The following is a 14464-nucleotide window of genomic DNA, read 5'->3' as shown; positions in this document are numbered from 1 at the left end:
TGGCTCCCCAAAGGCAGATTCTCATTGCCTGTTCCAGCTCCTGGCACCTGGAACAGGGCCTGGCATACAGTAGTTGCCCCACAATGGCAGAATAAAGGAATAAACCTCCAGCTCCAGGCTAGGCTGGGACTCGAGCTGCCTTAAGGAGCTTGGACACCACTGCCTAACCTCTCTGCTCTTGTTTCTTTATGGGAGGGAAAAAAAGATCATGTTCACATGGCCTTGACCAAACTCCAGCCTTATGCTAACAGCACAGAAAAGCAGATGCACAGAGAGGTTAAGCCACAACATAGCTACTGAGTAACAGTTCTGGGATGCAGAATCCCAGCAAGCTGGCCTCGCCAGGAAGATTGGGAGGATCACACAGTTCTAAGTCTGCTCACTACTTCAGGGGCTTTAGTGAAGGCATCAGCAGATACATGAGATAATACAGAGTCTGGAGTGCCACCAGGCAAAGGTGAGCAGGTAAAAAGCAACAGGATCTAGGAGTGAGGTCGGGGTCACTTCCAGACCCTGAAGGGGAGAACACAGTGGCCCAGCCTTCATCCCCAGGCTCCTGCAGCATGACCATGCCCTCCTGGAGAAGATAATCACCTCTGCATGCTACCTGGCTTCCCATACTGGGGAGAGGCTCACCAGGCCATCCTGGGAAAGTAGGGACCACTGAATCAAGGGCTGGAAGATTCACATGCTCTTCCGGGTTTCAACAGCTAGCTCGACTACAGGGTGCTGCCTCAGGGCAAGGAGGTCCTGCCTCCCTCCCCTGGACCCAGAGGTTGCTAAGACGCATCAGGGAGAGGGTGACACCACGGAGGGCCAGACGACCCACGCGGATGCTCTTTGCCTCCCTCCTGCCCCTCCACCAGTCCGTGCTGGGGTTCTCACAACCCCCATCTCCCAGGCAGGAAAGCCCACGCTGAGACAGTGGGGAGTCACGTGCCAGCTGGCCGAGAGTCCGGGGAGGCAGGACTTACTCGGTTACTATGTGCGGGGCGGGCGCAGGGCTGGAGAGATCGGCGGTCCCCGAAGCGAACCCTGCCTGGGAAAAACCCCAAACACCGGCAGCAGCGGCAACGCCCGCTGGCCTTCAGGGAGTTTGCCAAGTGGCCAGGGAAGGGTTGGTTCTTGGCCACTTTTTATAGAATAAAAGAGTGTAAGCTACAACGTTGGCTCGGCGGGAGTGGGTGAGGTGGGCTGCCTTGTCCACGATCATGGAGCCACCGCGGGACCCGGCACCGAGCCCTTCTTCCCTGGAGGGGCCTGGCAGGAGCGTCTCAAGCCGGTGGGCGGATGGTCCAAGGCCGGAGCGTTCCGGGCTTCTGGCCTCCAAGCCCTGGGCCCCGCCCCGGGTGGAGGCGGAGTCTGCGGGCGGCTGTTTGAGCGGGGCGGGCCTGGAGGCGGGCCCGGGGGCGGGCCGGGGCCGGGCGCGCAGCCAAGGACCGGGCGGCAGAGGCCCGGGCGCGCTCAGGCCCAGAACTAGGTGGCCCGGGCGGCCGCACCATGGATTCAGGGCCCGAAGAGTACGAGCTCAACGGCGACCTGCGGCCGAGCTCGCCCGGTTCCCCGGATGCCTCGGTAAGGCAACTCCCCACCGCTGTGTGACCTTGGCCAGCACCCCCGTCTCTGGGCCCCGTGCCCGCGGCTCCCCGGGTACCTGTGGGCAAGGGGCCCCCTAGGCGCCGCGTTCGCACTGCGGGGTGGTGGGACACGCCAAGCCCGGGCCTATTGCCTCCCGCCCCGTTGGGGGCCAGAGCGGTGGCTTCGGGGACTCCGGCTACCCGAGCAGGTAAGTGGGCGCGCTGCTGCCCCTTGGCGCTTGGTGTACGGCGCTCCTCCCGCGGTCCCGGAGCCCCCCTAACCCGGCCTCCCCCTACCTTCCACTCCACCCTTCTAACTTCAGCCGCAGGGTACCACCTCCTCCACGCGCTGCGCCCCGGGGTAGGTGGAGAGGAGGTAGGTGGAGAGGAGTCACAGCCTCCGGGCTTCAGGCCAGCAGCTGGCAGACAGTTACATCACCCTACGGTGCCCACACAATCTGATGCGTGCCCTGATGGGGGAACTTGGGGCCTGTTGTGGTCCCTGCTCCACTCACCTGGTTTGAGAAGCAAGAGACATCACACACAGCTTTCAGCGTGTCCTCCCACAGGCTCCGAGGGCCTGTTCAGAGCTTGCCCTGCTGGGCCTGGAGGGCTGTGGGAGTGGGACAGTCTTTGGCAGTGGTCGCTGACCCCTCCCCCCCCACACACACAATAGACCTGGTGCCCCCCCCTGTCCTTCCCTCCCCCCCCTCCAACTTACAGCCCCTGCTACTGCAGGGTCCTGTGCCCCAGACTTCTTCATCCAGCACTTATTGAGTGCCTTGTGTTTGCTGTAGAGTCCTAGCATGGCCCTCCAATGACTTGTTGACTTTGGACATTCTTTCATTTTCTGACCCTGGGGATGGGGGCAGAGAACAGCAGCCTGCTGGGATTTTCCAGGCTTCTCAATGGTGTGGACTAGACTGGGGCAAAGACACGCTGCCCAGGTGTTGATAAACAGGCCAATGTTATGGGGACAGGCCCTGTTCAGGGAGGAGGACCCCCAGGAGCTGCAGGGGGAGGGATCCCTGAGGTTTCATAGATACTTGTCTCTGGTTTAGAGGAAAGTAAGGACTGAAAGCGGCCATGACACCATGGAATTTGACCAGTATGTGAGCCCCCAGGGACCCAGCCCTACCCCAGTGTGTGAGCACTTTGGAGCCATGGGCAGGGACAGGAACATCTGGCTGTGTCCTGGGGGAGGTGCAAGTCTCTGGGCCTTCTATACCTGGTCTTAAAAAAGGGAGAACAAATGATCCTCGCTGGCCTTCAGAGAGGTGGGGGAAGAAAATCAAGTAACAAACAGGGGCAGGTGGTTTGAAAACTAGTTTGAAATGAAGGGTTTCAGCTTGTCCCACATCATTGACCTTGCCAAGGCTAACCCCTCTGCTCAACACAGTCTCTGTTCACCTGTGCAGGCAGCAAGATGGGTTGTGTCCACTGAGGGGGTCTGGGAACATCTTAGGCCCAGGAGAGATAGTGCTCAGGGATCCCTGTCTTGACTCTGGGACCAGACACTGGGAAATACAACCCTACCCCCACTGAACATTGAACTGTGACTGGAGAGCAGATCAGCCTGGACAGGTGAGAGAAGCCAAGGCAAAAGTGTGGAATTCCCAAGGGGATGGCAGGCCACCATGGTGGGTGGACATAGGGGTCAAGAAGGCTTCCTGTGGAGGTGGAGACATTGGTGCTAGGCCACTAGGCCGTGGAGGATGGGCATGGTGTGGTTTTGGCCCTCTGAGATGTGTGAAGGACATCCAGGCAGATGGAATAGCAGGAGCAAAGGCCCAGAGACTGGACTATTGAGCATATGCAGGGCTGAGCAGGAGGTGGAGGGTAGGAGGCCAGGTAGGATAGACCCAGTTGCAGGTCTGGTGGCTGGGGACCTGTATAAGGGCTGTGAGCTACTGTGAGGATGATGAGCATATTTCTTCTGGAGAGTATCGGTCACAGGCAGGAGGTTTCCTGCAGGGTTGGCCTCTTGAGGGCCACTCTGCTCACCCAGCCCAGGGGCCCCAGGCCTGCCCAACACCCTGATTCTCTTCCTACTTTCAGGCCCCTGCTTTGCTATTTCTTGGGCATATAATGTCAGCAAACTGCTTCAGTTTCTCATATGTGAAATGGAGGTGATAACAGTGCCCCTAGAGAGTCATGGTAAAGGCTAAATGACTGATGTACATGAGATGCTCGGAGCTGATCCTAGCACTTGGCCTTGGAGACAGGGTTCCCTTGTCTAACTTTAACTTTATCACCCTTGTTAGAGTGCTATGGCGTCACAGCAACCTCAACCTTTTGGGCTCAAGCAACCTTCTTGCCTCAACCTCCTGAGTAGCTGGGACTAAAGGTGCCCGATGCAATGCCTGGCTATTTTTAGAGACAGAGTCTTGCTTTTGCTCAGGCTGGTCTTGAACTCCTGCGCTCAAGCAATCCACCTGCCTTGGCCTCCCAGAGTGCTAGGATTATAGGCATGACCACCATGCCCGGCCAGACATCCTAATTTTTTGCCTGCTGTGGAACCCCTTTCCCAGTGGTGACACTTGGCAGTGGCTCAGAAACAGCAGCACTTTGCCCAGGCTGGGGCCCCAAGGACAAATTTGTAATATTGGGCAAAATTGCTGACCAGCCAGGGTGGCTGAGGCTCAAGGAGGAGTTGCACATGTAACCCCTGGGCAGAGGGGCCCAGCTGGGCTCTGTTGAGCCGAGCACCTCATGTACATCAGCCATTTAGCCTTTACCATGACTCTCTGGGAAGCTCTGCCCATACCCAATCACATTCCTTCACATTAGGGCCCAGGGATTAAGTCAATTCACTTTTGGCTGGCAGCAGAAGGAATTGTAAACAACAATTTTAATGTGGAAAAGGCCCCGAGTTGTGTCATGCCCTGGGATATCTTGAAGCAGTAAGTGACCAGTTGCAGGGAGATGGCCAGGATATGGCTGGAACAAGGCCCTCTGGTGCCAGCCTTGCCCTTCTGCCTTTCACATCACTGAAAGATGAAGATTCCTGGGGCCACATTAGGCCAAGAGGCCTAGTCCTTGGGAGCTAGCTGTGCCCTGTATGGACAGTCATGCATGACCTTAGCTGCTCAGGGGGAATTTTCCTCTTTTTCTCATTTCTGCTTTCCTGGCAGTTCCTGAGGCTGATAGGGTCTGAGTCAAGTTCTAAAAGCTGACCCTAACATGGCTTCAGGGATACTCCTGACCAGTGCTGAGTCTGAAGAAAATAGGCCCCGCCTGGCCGAGCCCCTAGCCCAGCTGCCATGGGGAGCCACCCCCTGGCACTTCCTGCTGTCTTGCTGGGGTTTCCTGCCAGACATGGAGCTAGGAGACCCTCTTGGGAGGCTGCTTCCTGGACCGGCTGGGTGGGGGATACTGTAGGCATGGGCCTAAGATGGCTAGGCTCCAAAACCACCCCACCCTGTATTTGTGGCATCTGGGAGCTGGGCCCAGCTGTTTATGCCCCCACACTGGTGGGTCAGATGAGGGATGCTTGAGATCCCAGGGAGGTCCTAACACATGGTGGGAGGGAAGTGGGGTCCTCAATTCTTAGGTCTCCCCACAGTTAGCTGGTGTCTGCTGAGCTTGAGGGGAAGAACCCCTGAGCCAGCCAGACAACTTGGCCCTGATAGCTGCCCTGGGCCCTGCTGGCTCAGGATGACTTGTGCCCCGGGGCTGCCCTTTCTTTTCCTTGTTAATGTTATTTTGTGCATGTGTAGCTAATTATGAGTTGATGGGATTCATTGGAGAGGTGGAGTCTTTCAAAGCAGCCAGGTACCAAGGAGGAGAAGCATCCCTGCCCTGCCACTCACTGTTTTGTGCCCCATTTGACCCCCTCCACATCCCTGTCTGCCTGTTTTATAGATGAGGAACTGAGGCAAAGATGGTCACCCTGCCTGTCAGTGGTATGGCAGGATCAGGGGCCGCAGGGGAGGTGCTATTGCTGCTCTGCACTCCTTGCAGGTCCTCAGAAGAGGGCCTGATGCACTTCATCATATTTGTGGGCCCTAGCTGTTGGCCCCATCTCCTCCCATCCAAGCCCTGGGTAGGCCAGAGAACCCATTTACACTATGGCCAGAGCTAGGCCCATGAGTGCAACAGTTCTGGTTCAAATTCTGCTGTGCCAGCCCCTCTCCTGCCCGAGCTGCAGACACTCAGGGGAGAGGCCCTGGGACCATGTGGCCTGGCCCCCACTTGTGCAGCCTCTGAGGGGAACTGCATGGGGAACCAGCCAGGAGCCTCCGCACAGAGCCTCCTTTTAGAGGAAAAATCCCTGGCCTCGCTCCAGCCCCTGGTTCTGTGGAGGTTTTGAGGAAGTCCCCTAGGAACATATTAACCAATGTATTTATTCCCTGCACTGCCCAGGCCATGGGCACAGGTCTTGGCAGAGGTTACCCAGTATAGTTGCTAGCAACTGGTCAGGCCCATGGGGCTCCCCAACCTGGGGGGGATGGGCCCCCAGCCACTCTCAGACCTATTCCAAAGCAGCAGAAACTGCCCAGGGATGAGGGGTTGGTTCTGCCCTCCCTGGGGCTCACCTGTGCTGTGGCCGGCTCCAAAGCCCAGAGCAGTGAGGTTACAGACAAGAAGCAGATCAGGCCTGCAGCCCCTGCCCACCTACGTGAAGCCTCCTGTCAGCCCACACAACCTCGGTAGTCCCACTGCCCAGGGTGGATGCCAACTGTTATGTTCTGGGGCAGCCCTAAGCTTTGGAACACATAATCCTGGGTTCAAATTCTGACCTGCCCCTCCCTCAAGGTGGCCCTGGGCAAATGCTCTCTGAGTCTCAGTCTCCTGGTCTATCAAGTGGGAGAGTAACTTACCTTCCCACTTTGTGCATGGCAGAGTTTCCCAGAGTGTGGCCCCAGATATACAGTTGGGGAGACTGAGCCAGCTGAGAAGACACATGTTGTCAAGGCCTCAATCAGAGCTTAGGTGAGCCAAGGCTTGACCTGGCAGGAGAAACCTTCCCATCCCCTGGGCCCATGGCCTGGGCTAGAGCTCCTTATCATGCAAGTTGAACAGGAAGCAGATGGCTGATGGGCTGCAGCACCCTTTACCAGGAGAGGGGCATGGAGCAGGGCCTGTGCTGGCCATCTGGGGGCTCGGAGGCCATCCTGGGTGTCTGCTGCACAGCCCAATGGCACACATGGGAGATTGAGGCATAGAGCAGGGCCAGCTGTCCTGTAGTTACACAGCTGGAGCCTGAGGCAGGGAGCCCTTAAGGGCTCCGTCCCCACAGGGTGGTCCTAGCTCCTGAGGGTACAATGGTGTCAGCTGCCAGGGCTTCAGAGCCCTGGGGCCTGGGTTCAAATCCCAGCCCAGTCCTCACTTGCTATGTGGCTTTGGATAAGGACCCTCCCTCATTGAACCTTAGTTTACCCACCTTAAATGGGTGTGAGGACAGCAGGGGCACAAGCTGGGGTGCTGAGGGCTGAGGTTTGGGAGAGGTAAGGCTTTGCCACTGACGGTGCTCATTCCTGTCTCTGAATGTACCTTACGACTGACTGTATAGCTGTGAAATATTTATACAGTTCCAAAGAGCTCAGAATAAAACGGAGTTTTTCCTCCTCCCCAGAGGTCAACACAGTTAGCTGGGTATGTGAGTATGTTTATGTATGTGTGCATGTAGTTCATATGTGTATGTGCATTTGTTATATATGTGTTGTATGAGATGTAGATATGCATGTGTGTTGTGTGTATATGTGTGTATGTATCTGTGTGCATGTGTGTTGTACACGTTTGTGTTTACAGTGTATTGCTGTATTATGTACACATGTGTATATTGTGTACATATGTGTTTATATCTGTGTTTATGTGATATGTACACGTGTGTATATTTGTTTATGTGTGCATATGTGTATGTGGGTATGCATGTACATGAGTGCATGTGTATGAATGTGTGTTTATGTGTGGGAGAATATGTTTGTGTCCACACGTATCTATGTATACACATACATATATATGAACACACTCTCCCAGAAGGTAGAAAGTCCTCACAGCATCTGTACTTGGCTTTCTTCTCTTAAAAACAGGTCCTGGGATAGGGACCCAGAGAAACAGTAGGGTGGCCTCTAGGGAAGGCATTTTGACATTTTAGGTTTATGAAACTTAGGAGTACATACCTCCTGTGGGAAGCCTCCAGGATGCCCTGCATGCACCTAACAGAACACACACGTGGTGGACCATGGCCACTCAGGCATCTTTGCAAGAGCAGCACTAGGGACAAACCTCAATGCTGGGCACAGGCCTTTAAACATGGGCCTTTTGTGCCCAGCCCCTCAGCAGCCTGGGAGAGAGTGAGTGGCCATGCCTTGGGGATGCTGGGACCTGGGGGAGCTTAGTGTGGGAGAAGCAAAAGCAGAGACTCAAGGGTGGGCTTCGGAGTATCTGTGGAATGACAAGAGAGCACCACCAAGACACCTAGGGCCAGCAGCTAGCTTCACCTGTGCACAATGGTGTCTAGAATTTTGACCCAAATAAACCTAATTCAGAGAGCAGCTGACATTGAACTCAGATTGTTGGAATGTGTGGGCCCAGGTGAAGGCAGCAGAACCCACCTGTGTCCGCCACTGCTCACCCTCCCTTCTTCTTGGGCATGTAACTTTAGAAGACATTTAACTTAAAAATACTACAAAAGCAAGGCTCCCTTCCTATATTAGTTCTGTGCCAGCTGCCTTGTGTATATTTCACTGTGGGTATTTCTAGCCTGCAGAAAGTTGAGGCACAGGTGCCCATGTCTGCCTCTCCTTGCCTGGCCCTGCAGTTCCCTGGTCTCCTGTCCTGAATATTTCATGAGCCTGGAAACAGGATCTTCCGGAGCGGGCCCCAAGAGGCCAGCCACCAGCAGTGTGTTCTCATAGCTGCCTCTAGTAAGGTGACCTGTCCTAGGACTATGGTCCAGGGCGTGATGACTTGAGGTACTTGTGGACAAAGGACCAAGGCAGAGAGAGTGGCGGGTTTGTTCTGGGTGGGTGGAGAGGGGCCAGCAAGGGCAGCTCTATGGAGATGGCCCCTGGCTTGAAAGAAAGGAAGCTGAGCCCTTAGAGATGTCGTGGAATGAAACAGGACAGCCCAGAGAGGTGAAGTCTTGGGAAGCTTCCTAGAGGTGGTGGCCTCTGGGTGGAGTCTTAGCACATGAGACAACAGGAAAGGGCACTGGAGCTGTGAGGGAACTGAAGAGGACACCTCACTTTCCAGCTCCTAGCCCAGAGCAGAGGGAAGTCATTAGGTGATGCCTGGGGCCAGAAAAGGAGATCAAAACTTGTATCCCTATGTTATTACTCTGAAAATTAAGGAGAAAGCTAAACTCAACTGTGCATAATATTCAGAGACATTTATTGAATGCCTGGAGTGTATGTGTGGGGGAGGGCTCTGGGTACCCCACCTCAGCAATTGCTTTGCTGCTTAGAATGGCCAGGTGAGGTGGCCAAACTTTCCTCAGGGCCCATGCTGAGGCCTGGGGGACTGAGTGGCCTGTTAGGCCCCAAAGTTTAGAGGTTGGGAGGTAGCAGAGGCAGTGTTGGCCCTCAGGTCTGGCTGGGAAAAGGCCTGTTTCATGCCTGGGCCAGGCTGCACGGATCCATCCGTCTACTCATCACTTCCTTTCCTGGCTCTGACCCGAAGCCCACATACTGAGGGGAGGAGAGGCCAGGGGCACAGGCAGGCGTAGGCAGGCAGGGAGGATCAGCATCACCTACAGCAGGATAGGGATCAGGCAGCGGGCATTTGCTAGTCAAAAACCAGAGTGTGTGGGGCAGCACCTGTGGCTCAAAGGAGTAGGGCACTGGCCCCATGTGCCGGAGGTGGAGGGTTGAAGCCCAGCCCCAGCCAAAAAAAAAAACCAAAGTGTGTGTGCTGAGGTTGCTGTTTTGTTTCCTTTCTCTCCAGGACTTTATTCCTAGGGAAGTTTTTATAAAGGCTGAGCACATGTTCAAGGCCTGTCATTACAGTACTAAGCAGTTCCCTCTAAGCACTTGCCAGGGCTGGGGCCCTGCTGGGACGCATCCCCCACCTCACCTCCACTTGCCCCTGCTGACCATCCCCCTCCCTGCAGCCATCCCGCTGGGGCTTTAGGCACCGGCCTATCAACGTCAACCATTATGCCAACAAGAAGAGTGCTGCGGAGAGCATGCTGGACATCGCACTGCTGATGGCCAACGCATCCCAGCTGAAGGCTGTCGTGGAGCAGGGCCCCAGCTTCGCCTTCTATGTGCCCCTGGTGGTCCTCATCTCCATCTCCCTTGCGCTGCAGATTGGCGTGGGTGTGCTGCTCATCTTCCTCGGTAGGTGCCTGGGTCAGGGAGGCCAGCCACTGGCATTTGCTCTTGGGATGGGTGCTCACCACCTTGTGCACTCAGCTTTCAAGGAGCTGCTGGGTCCCCTACCCTTCTCATGGGTGTGCAGTCTAGGAAATGGCCCCTTCCCCACCCTGCACTTGAGAAGAGCACAGAGTGGAGTGGGCATCGGGACCTGTGCCTGTTGGGGTTAGAGCAACTGCTTCACTGGACCCTCCAAGATCCATGCCACCAGATGACCTCAGCCGTGCCAGTCCTCACAGCCTAGGAAAGGCTGGCCGTCTGCTCTCAGTATCCCTAGAATTGGCTTATGGCTGTCTCTAGTGACAATTGTCCAGTCATGAAAAGAGCAGCCACGTTGCACAGAAGGTGTGCCAAAGAGACCCTAGGCTTGAGAGGTATGGGAGGGGACCCTGGGTGCCCAGGAGGTGTGGGAAGCGATACTGGGCCAAGGAGGTGTGGGAGGGGAACTTGAGCCCCAATCACTGTCTCTCTGGGCAGAGTGACTAGCCATGGTGGCCCTGCCATTTTTGTGTAAAAACCCAGAGTGCTGGCTGTAGCCCCCAACATTATAGTTTTCCCCTAAACTAGAGATCTAAATATGTCACCTCTACCTCAGATCAGTTGTCTCTAGTAGACAAGCAGTCAGAGGGACCACATGCTGGTGGAAAGGTGGGGCTGGGCTCCCTGGGTCTTCCCTGGGAAGCAGCCCTTCACCTGCCAGGGCTCCCAGTGGGCCCCCAGCTCACTGCCCAGGTGGGAATCCTCGTCAGGAACAGCAAGGGTCTGAGTGCTTCCTGCTGTGCCTTCTCCTGGCTTGGTGACCTTGGGCTAGAATCTCCTAAGGGCTCAGTTTCCCCCCCCTATAAAATGGGCATAGAAATAGAGCCTTAGGTAGTTGCATGGATCAATTATGACAATTAAGGCACATGAGTGGCTCAGCATATTTGCCTTAGAAACCAAACCTGGCCTTGGGTTGATGTCTAGAAGCAGTGTCCTTAGCTCTGTGACCTCAGGCACTTGGCCTGCCTTAGCTTCAGTTCCTTATGGAGAATGTGTGGGGGCTACAGAAGGTAGGTCACAGACAGCAGGCCTGAGGCCTTGTTGTCAACAGATGTATTTTTCAGCTAGGCACCCGTACTCAGTGCTCAGGGCACTGGCCACATACACCCAGGCTGGCAGGTTCAAACCCGGCTGGGGCCTGCTAAACAACAATGACAACTACAACAAAAAAATAGCTGGGTGTTGTGGCAGGTACCTGTAGTCCCAGCTACTTGAGAGGATGAAGCAAGAGAATCGCTTAAGCCCAAGAGTTTGAGGTTGCTGTGAGCTGTTATGCCATGGCACTCTACCAAGGGTGACAAAGTGAGACTCTGTCTCAAAAACAAACAAAAAAACAGATGTATTTTTCTCTAGGAGACAAAACTCATCATAAATGTGGCTGAGGGCCCTGTAAAGTCCACTCAGCACAGCTGGATGCACAATTCCTGGGGTGGGGTCCCCTTCCACCATCCTCAGGCTGGGCACTGTGTCTGGGCTGCTCTCGGCATTGTCCACTCCCCTCTCACCCACAGTCAAGTACGACCTTAACAACCCAGCCAAGCATGCCAAGCTGGACTTCCTCAACAACCTTGCCACAGGCCTGGTGTTCATCATCGTGGTGGTTAACATCTTCATCACAGCCTTTGGGGTCCAGAAACCCATCATGGATGTGGCGCCTCAACAGTAGGGCACCCAGGTGAGCTGAGAGAGGGGGTGCAAAGCACACTGCTACCCACCACTGCAGTCCCAGGGCTGCCTCTGTCAGAGGCTCTCAGGGGGTGGTGAATCCCCAGCCGGCCAGCCTCATCCACACCCACATGTTTACACATGGCCACTGCCTTCAGACCAGCCCCGCTCCTGGCACTCACTGTCCTGTGGTCACAGTGTTTTGACAAATATTTTTAGAGCCACCATTCAAATATCTCGAGAGCTGACTTAAAAATATGATTTCTGGGGCGGCGCCTGTGGCTCAGTCGGTAGAGCGCCGGCCCCATATACCGAGGGTGGCAGGTTCAAACCCGGCCCCAGCCAAACTGCAACCAAAAAATATCCGGGCGTTGTGGCGGGCGCCTGTGGTCCCAGCTGCTCAGGAGGCTGAGGCAAGAGAATCGCTTATGCCCAGGAGTTGGAGGTTGCTGTGAGCTGTGTGAGGCCACGGCACTCTACCGAGGGCCATAAAGTGTGACTCTGTCTCTACAAAAAAAAAAAAAAAATGATTTCTGGTTTTTCTTGATAAATCCGAATTTGGGATCTTGTCACTCAGAGCCCCTGTGACACTTCAAGTTTGTCCTTTACTGGGCCTCTCACAGTCTGCATCACCTACCTGCTGCGGGATAGGCCCTGGTGGCAGGACACAGACTGAGACTGTAAGACAGGACAAGGCCCTGTATTGTAGGAAGCACTTCCCATACCATGCTCAGCCACTTCCTGGGTCCCTGCTCAGAGAGGGTAAGCAGGACTCACAGGGAGGCCTGGCCTCAGGCTAGGGTTCCACACACCACAGTCCACACAGCTTTGGGGCTAGTGGTCTCTCTTCAGGTTTGTCCCAGGGGTGGACATGAGCTGCCAAGGGAGTGGTGGATGTTCCTGACTGGTGGCCATCGCTCTACCAGTGATGCCTCATGGCAGAGTGGACAGGAGCAGTCTGTGCTTGGGGCAGAGCACCTGTGTGCCAGGAGGATATAAAATTTTCTAAAGTGGCCATAATGAATGATGAGGTGGGACATTAGAGCTGGCCCTTGGGCCAGGCAGCTGAATTGGGAGTGTCTGGTACCTACCCAACCACCCTCCCATGGCTTCCTAGGATCCCATGCCCACAGTCATTCCCAGTTTGGGACAGGTGCACTGGCTGTGGAATTTGCCCCCCTTGGACACCAAACTGCTTTCTTGATCAGAGTGTAATGCCTGGGCCATTTATTAGTCAACTGCCGTTTGCCTTGAATGCAGTCCTTGACATGCCTTAAGTATGGGTTGTCTGCCTACTGGGAAGAGGGTGGAGAGCTTGTGGGCCATGTAGGGACCTAGTAAGCCACTTGGGCTGTCCTTACAGGCTCTGAGTTCAAGGCCACTGGAGTTCAAAGCCAGAGGTCATGGGTGGCTGCCTGGTCCCCAGTGCTGGGCCAGGCTTTAAATCCTACTTCCAGCAGTGACCAAGGGATAATCTCTTCATCCTATTTTCAGAGGAGAAACAAAGTTGGGGAACTTTGATGTCTCTCCTGTGTCAGAATCAGGCCCTTCTCCTTCCTGGGTCCAAGTGTCCAAATGACACCAATGCCCATGGGCTGGCCACCATGACAGGCTCAGAGCCTCTCCTCTGTCTTCTTTCCAGGACCCTGGATTAGGCCTACCCTGCAGCCCAGCCACCCAGACCCTAGGAGCCACCCAGGGTCTCCCTGTCTGTGGCACTCCCTGAAACCGCCAGAGCCAAGGCCAGCCTCAGCTGGACCATGTCCCTTGACCAGCCGCTGATCTGATCACCCCCAACTGCCGTGTGGAGGGCCACTCAATCTCTCGACTGCTCTTACCAGGGGGCAGCTCCTTCCTGGCATGTGGGGGCTCGCCACAAGACCCCGAAGGTCAGAACTGGACAGTTACAGAGACCTGTGCCCAGGGAAGGGTCTTGTCCATGGATGGGCTAGACCAGGGCCTAGGGCTGGCCTCTATCTCAGGACATTCAGAAGGACCAGAAGAGTCTCCTCCCTCTGATGGTGTGCCAGTGTCCCCGCCTCCCACAGGCCTACCCTGGTTGCCCTGGTTGGCCTGGTAGCCCCTGCCTCTGTCTTCCCAACCCAGGGACACTGGACAGCCAGTACTGCCCTTTGGCCCTAGTAGTGGCTTCTGGTTCTGGTATCAGTACCTGGGCTCAGGGGCCATCAAGGAGTCAGGCCCATGTGGGCCGCAGACACTGCACGCACCTTCCACCAGCAGTGACTGGGCAGAGCCCCAGCTCCCTCCACGGGGGTCTGAGCACCCCTTTTTCTAATCACAAATGACCAATAAAGCTCATGCTCCTCCTTGTCGGGCTGCTTGCACCATCCTGTCCCCTCCCCTTCTGGACCTTTCTGCAGCCTCTGCTGCCCCCCAAAGTTCCTCCCCACAGGGGCACCTGGAGCATGCAGTTCCAGCCAGGGAGGCCTTCTCCAGAATCTCAGGTTTGGGGAGCTCTCTGGCTCCTGATATTTCTTGGACTGAGATTTGGAGTTACAGAGGCTGGAGTCTAAGGTCCCAGATGTCTTTGGCCTTTGATGACCCTTGATCTGGCAGGGCCCTTGTGTGCAGCAGTATTTTGTCTGCCCCTCATAAATTTCCAGCACTGTCACTGTTTCCTGACCCTCTGTGCTGTCCTATCGAGGTCCTGGGCCCCTGTCTCACCTCTGTCCCAAGTCTGTTTTCTGCTTTCCCTGAAGTGGGGTGTGGTGATGACTGTGGTCAGTGGGGAACATTCTCCATAGGAGGAGGGGAGCTGGGATCAGGTCCTGGACTCTTGGGGACTACTTGCCTGTGAAAACCCAGCCTTCTAGTATCTTGACTCCTCCCTCACTTCTCCCT

General features: G+C 55.5%; 1 protein-coding gene across 1 annotated transcript; it reads left to right on the top strand.

Moving 5' to 3' along the window:
• Window positions 1-1401: 1401 nt before the first annotated feature.
• NINJ1 (ninjurin 1) lies at window positions 1402-13934 on the top strand. The gene is made up of 4 exons (XM_053577912.1): window positions 1402-1575; window positions 9634-9862; window positions 11449-11612; window positions 13245-13934. The coding sequence occupies exons 1-3, from the start codon at window positions 1501-1503 to the stop codon at window positions 11601-11603; spliced, it is 459 nt and encodes a 152-aa protein (XP_053433887.1). The 5' UTR covers window positions 1402-1500; the 3' UTR covers window positions 11604-11612; window positions 13245-13934.
• Window positions 13935-14464: the final 530 nt, after the last annotated feature.

Source organism: Nycticebus coucang, chromosome 2, assembly GCF_027406575.1.
Source record: "Nycticebus coucang isolate mNycCou1 chromosome 2, mNycCou1.pri, whole genome shotgun sequence".
Lineage (NCBI taxonomy): Eukaryota > Metazoa > Chordata > Mammalia > Primates > Lorisidae > Nycticebus > Nycticebus coucang.
Note: the sequence above shows the minus strand (reverse complement) of the source record. Positions and strands in the feature narration are given on the sequence as shown.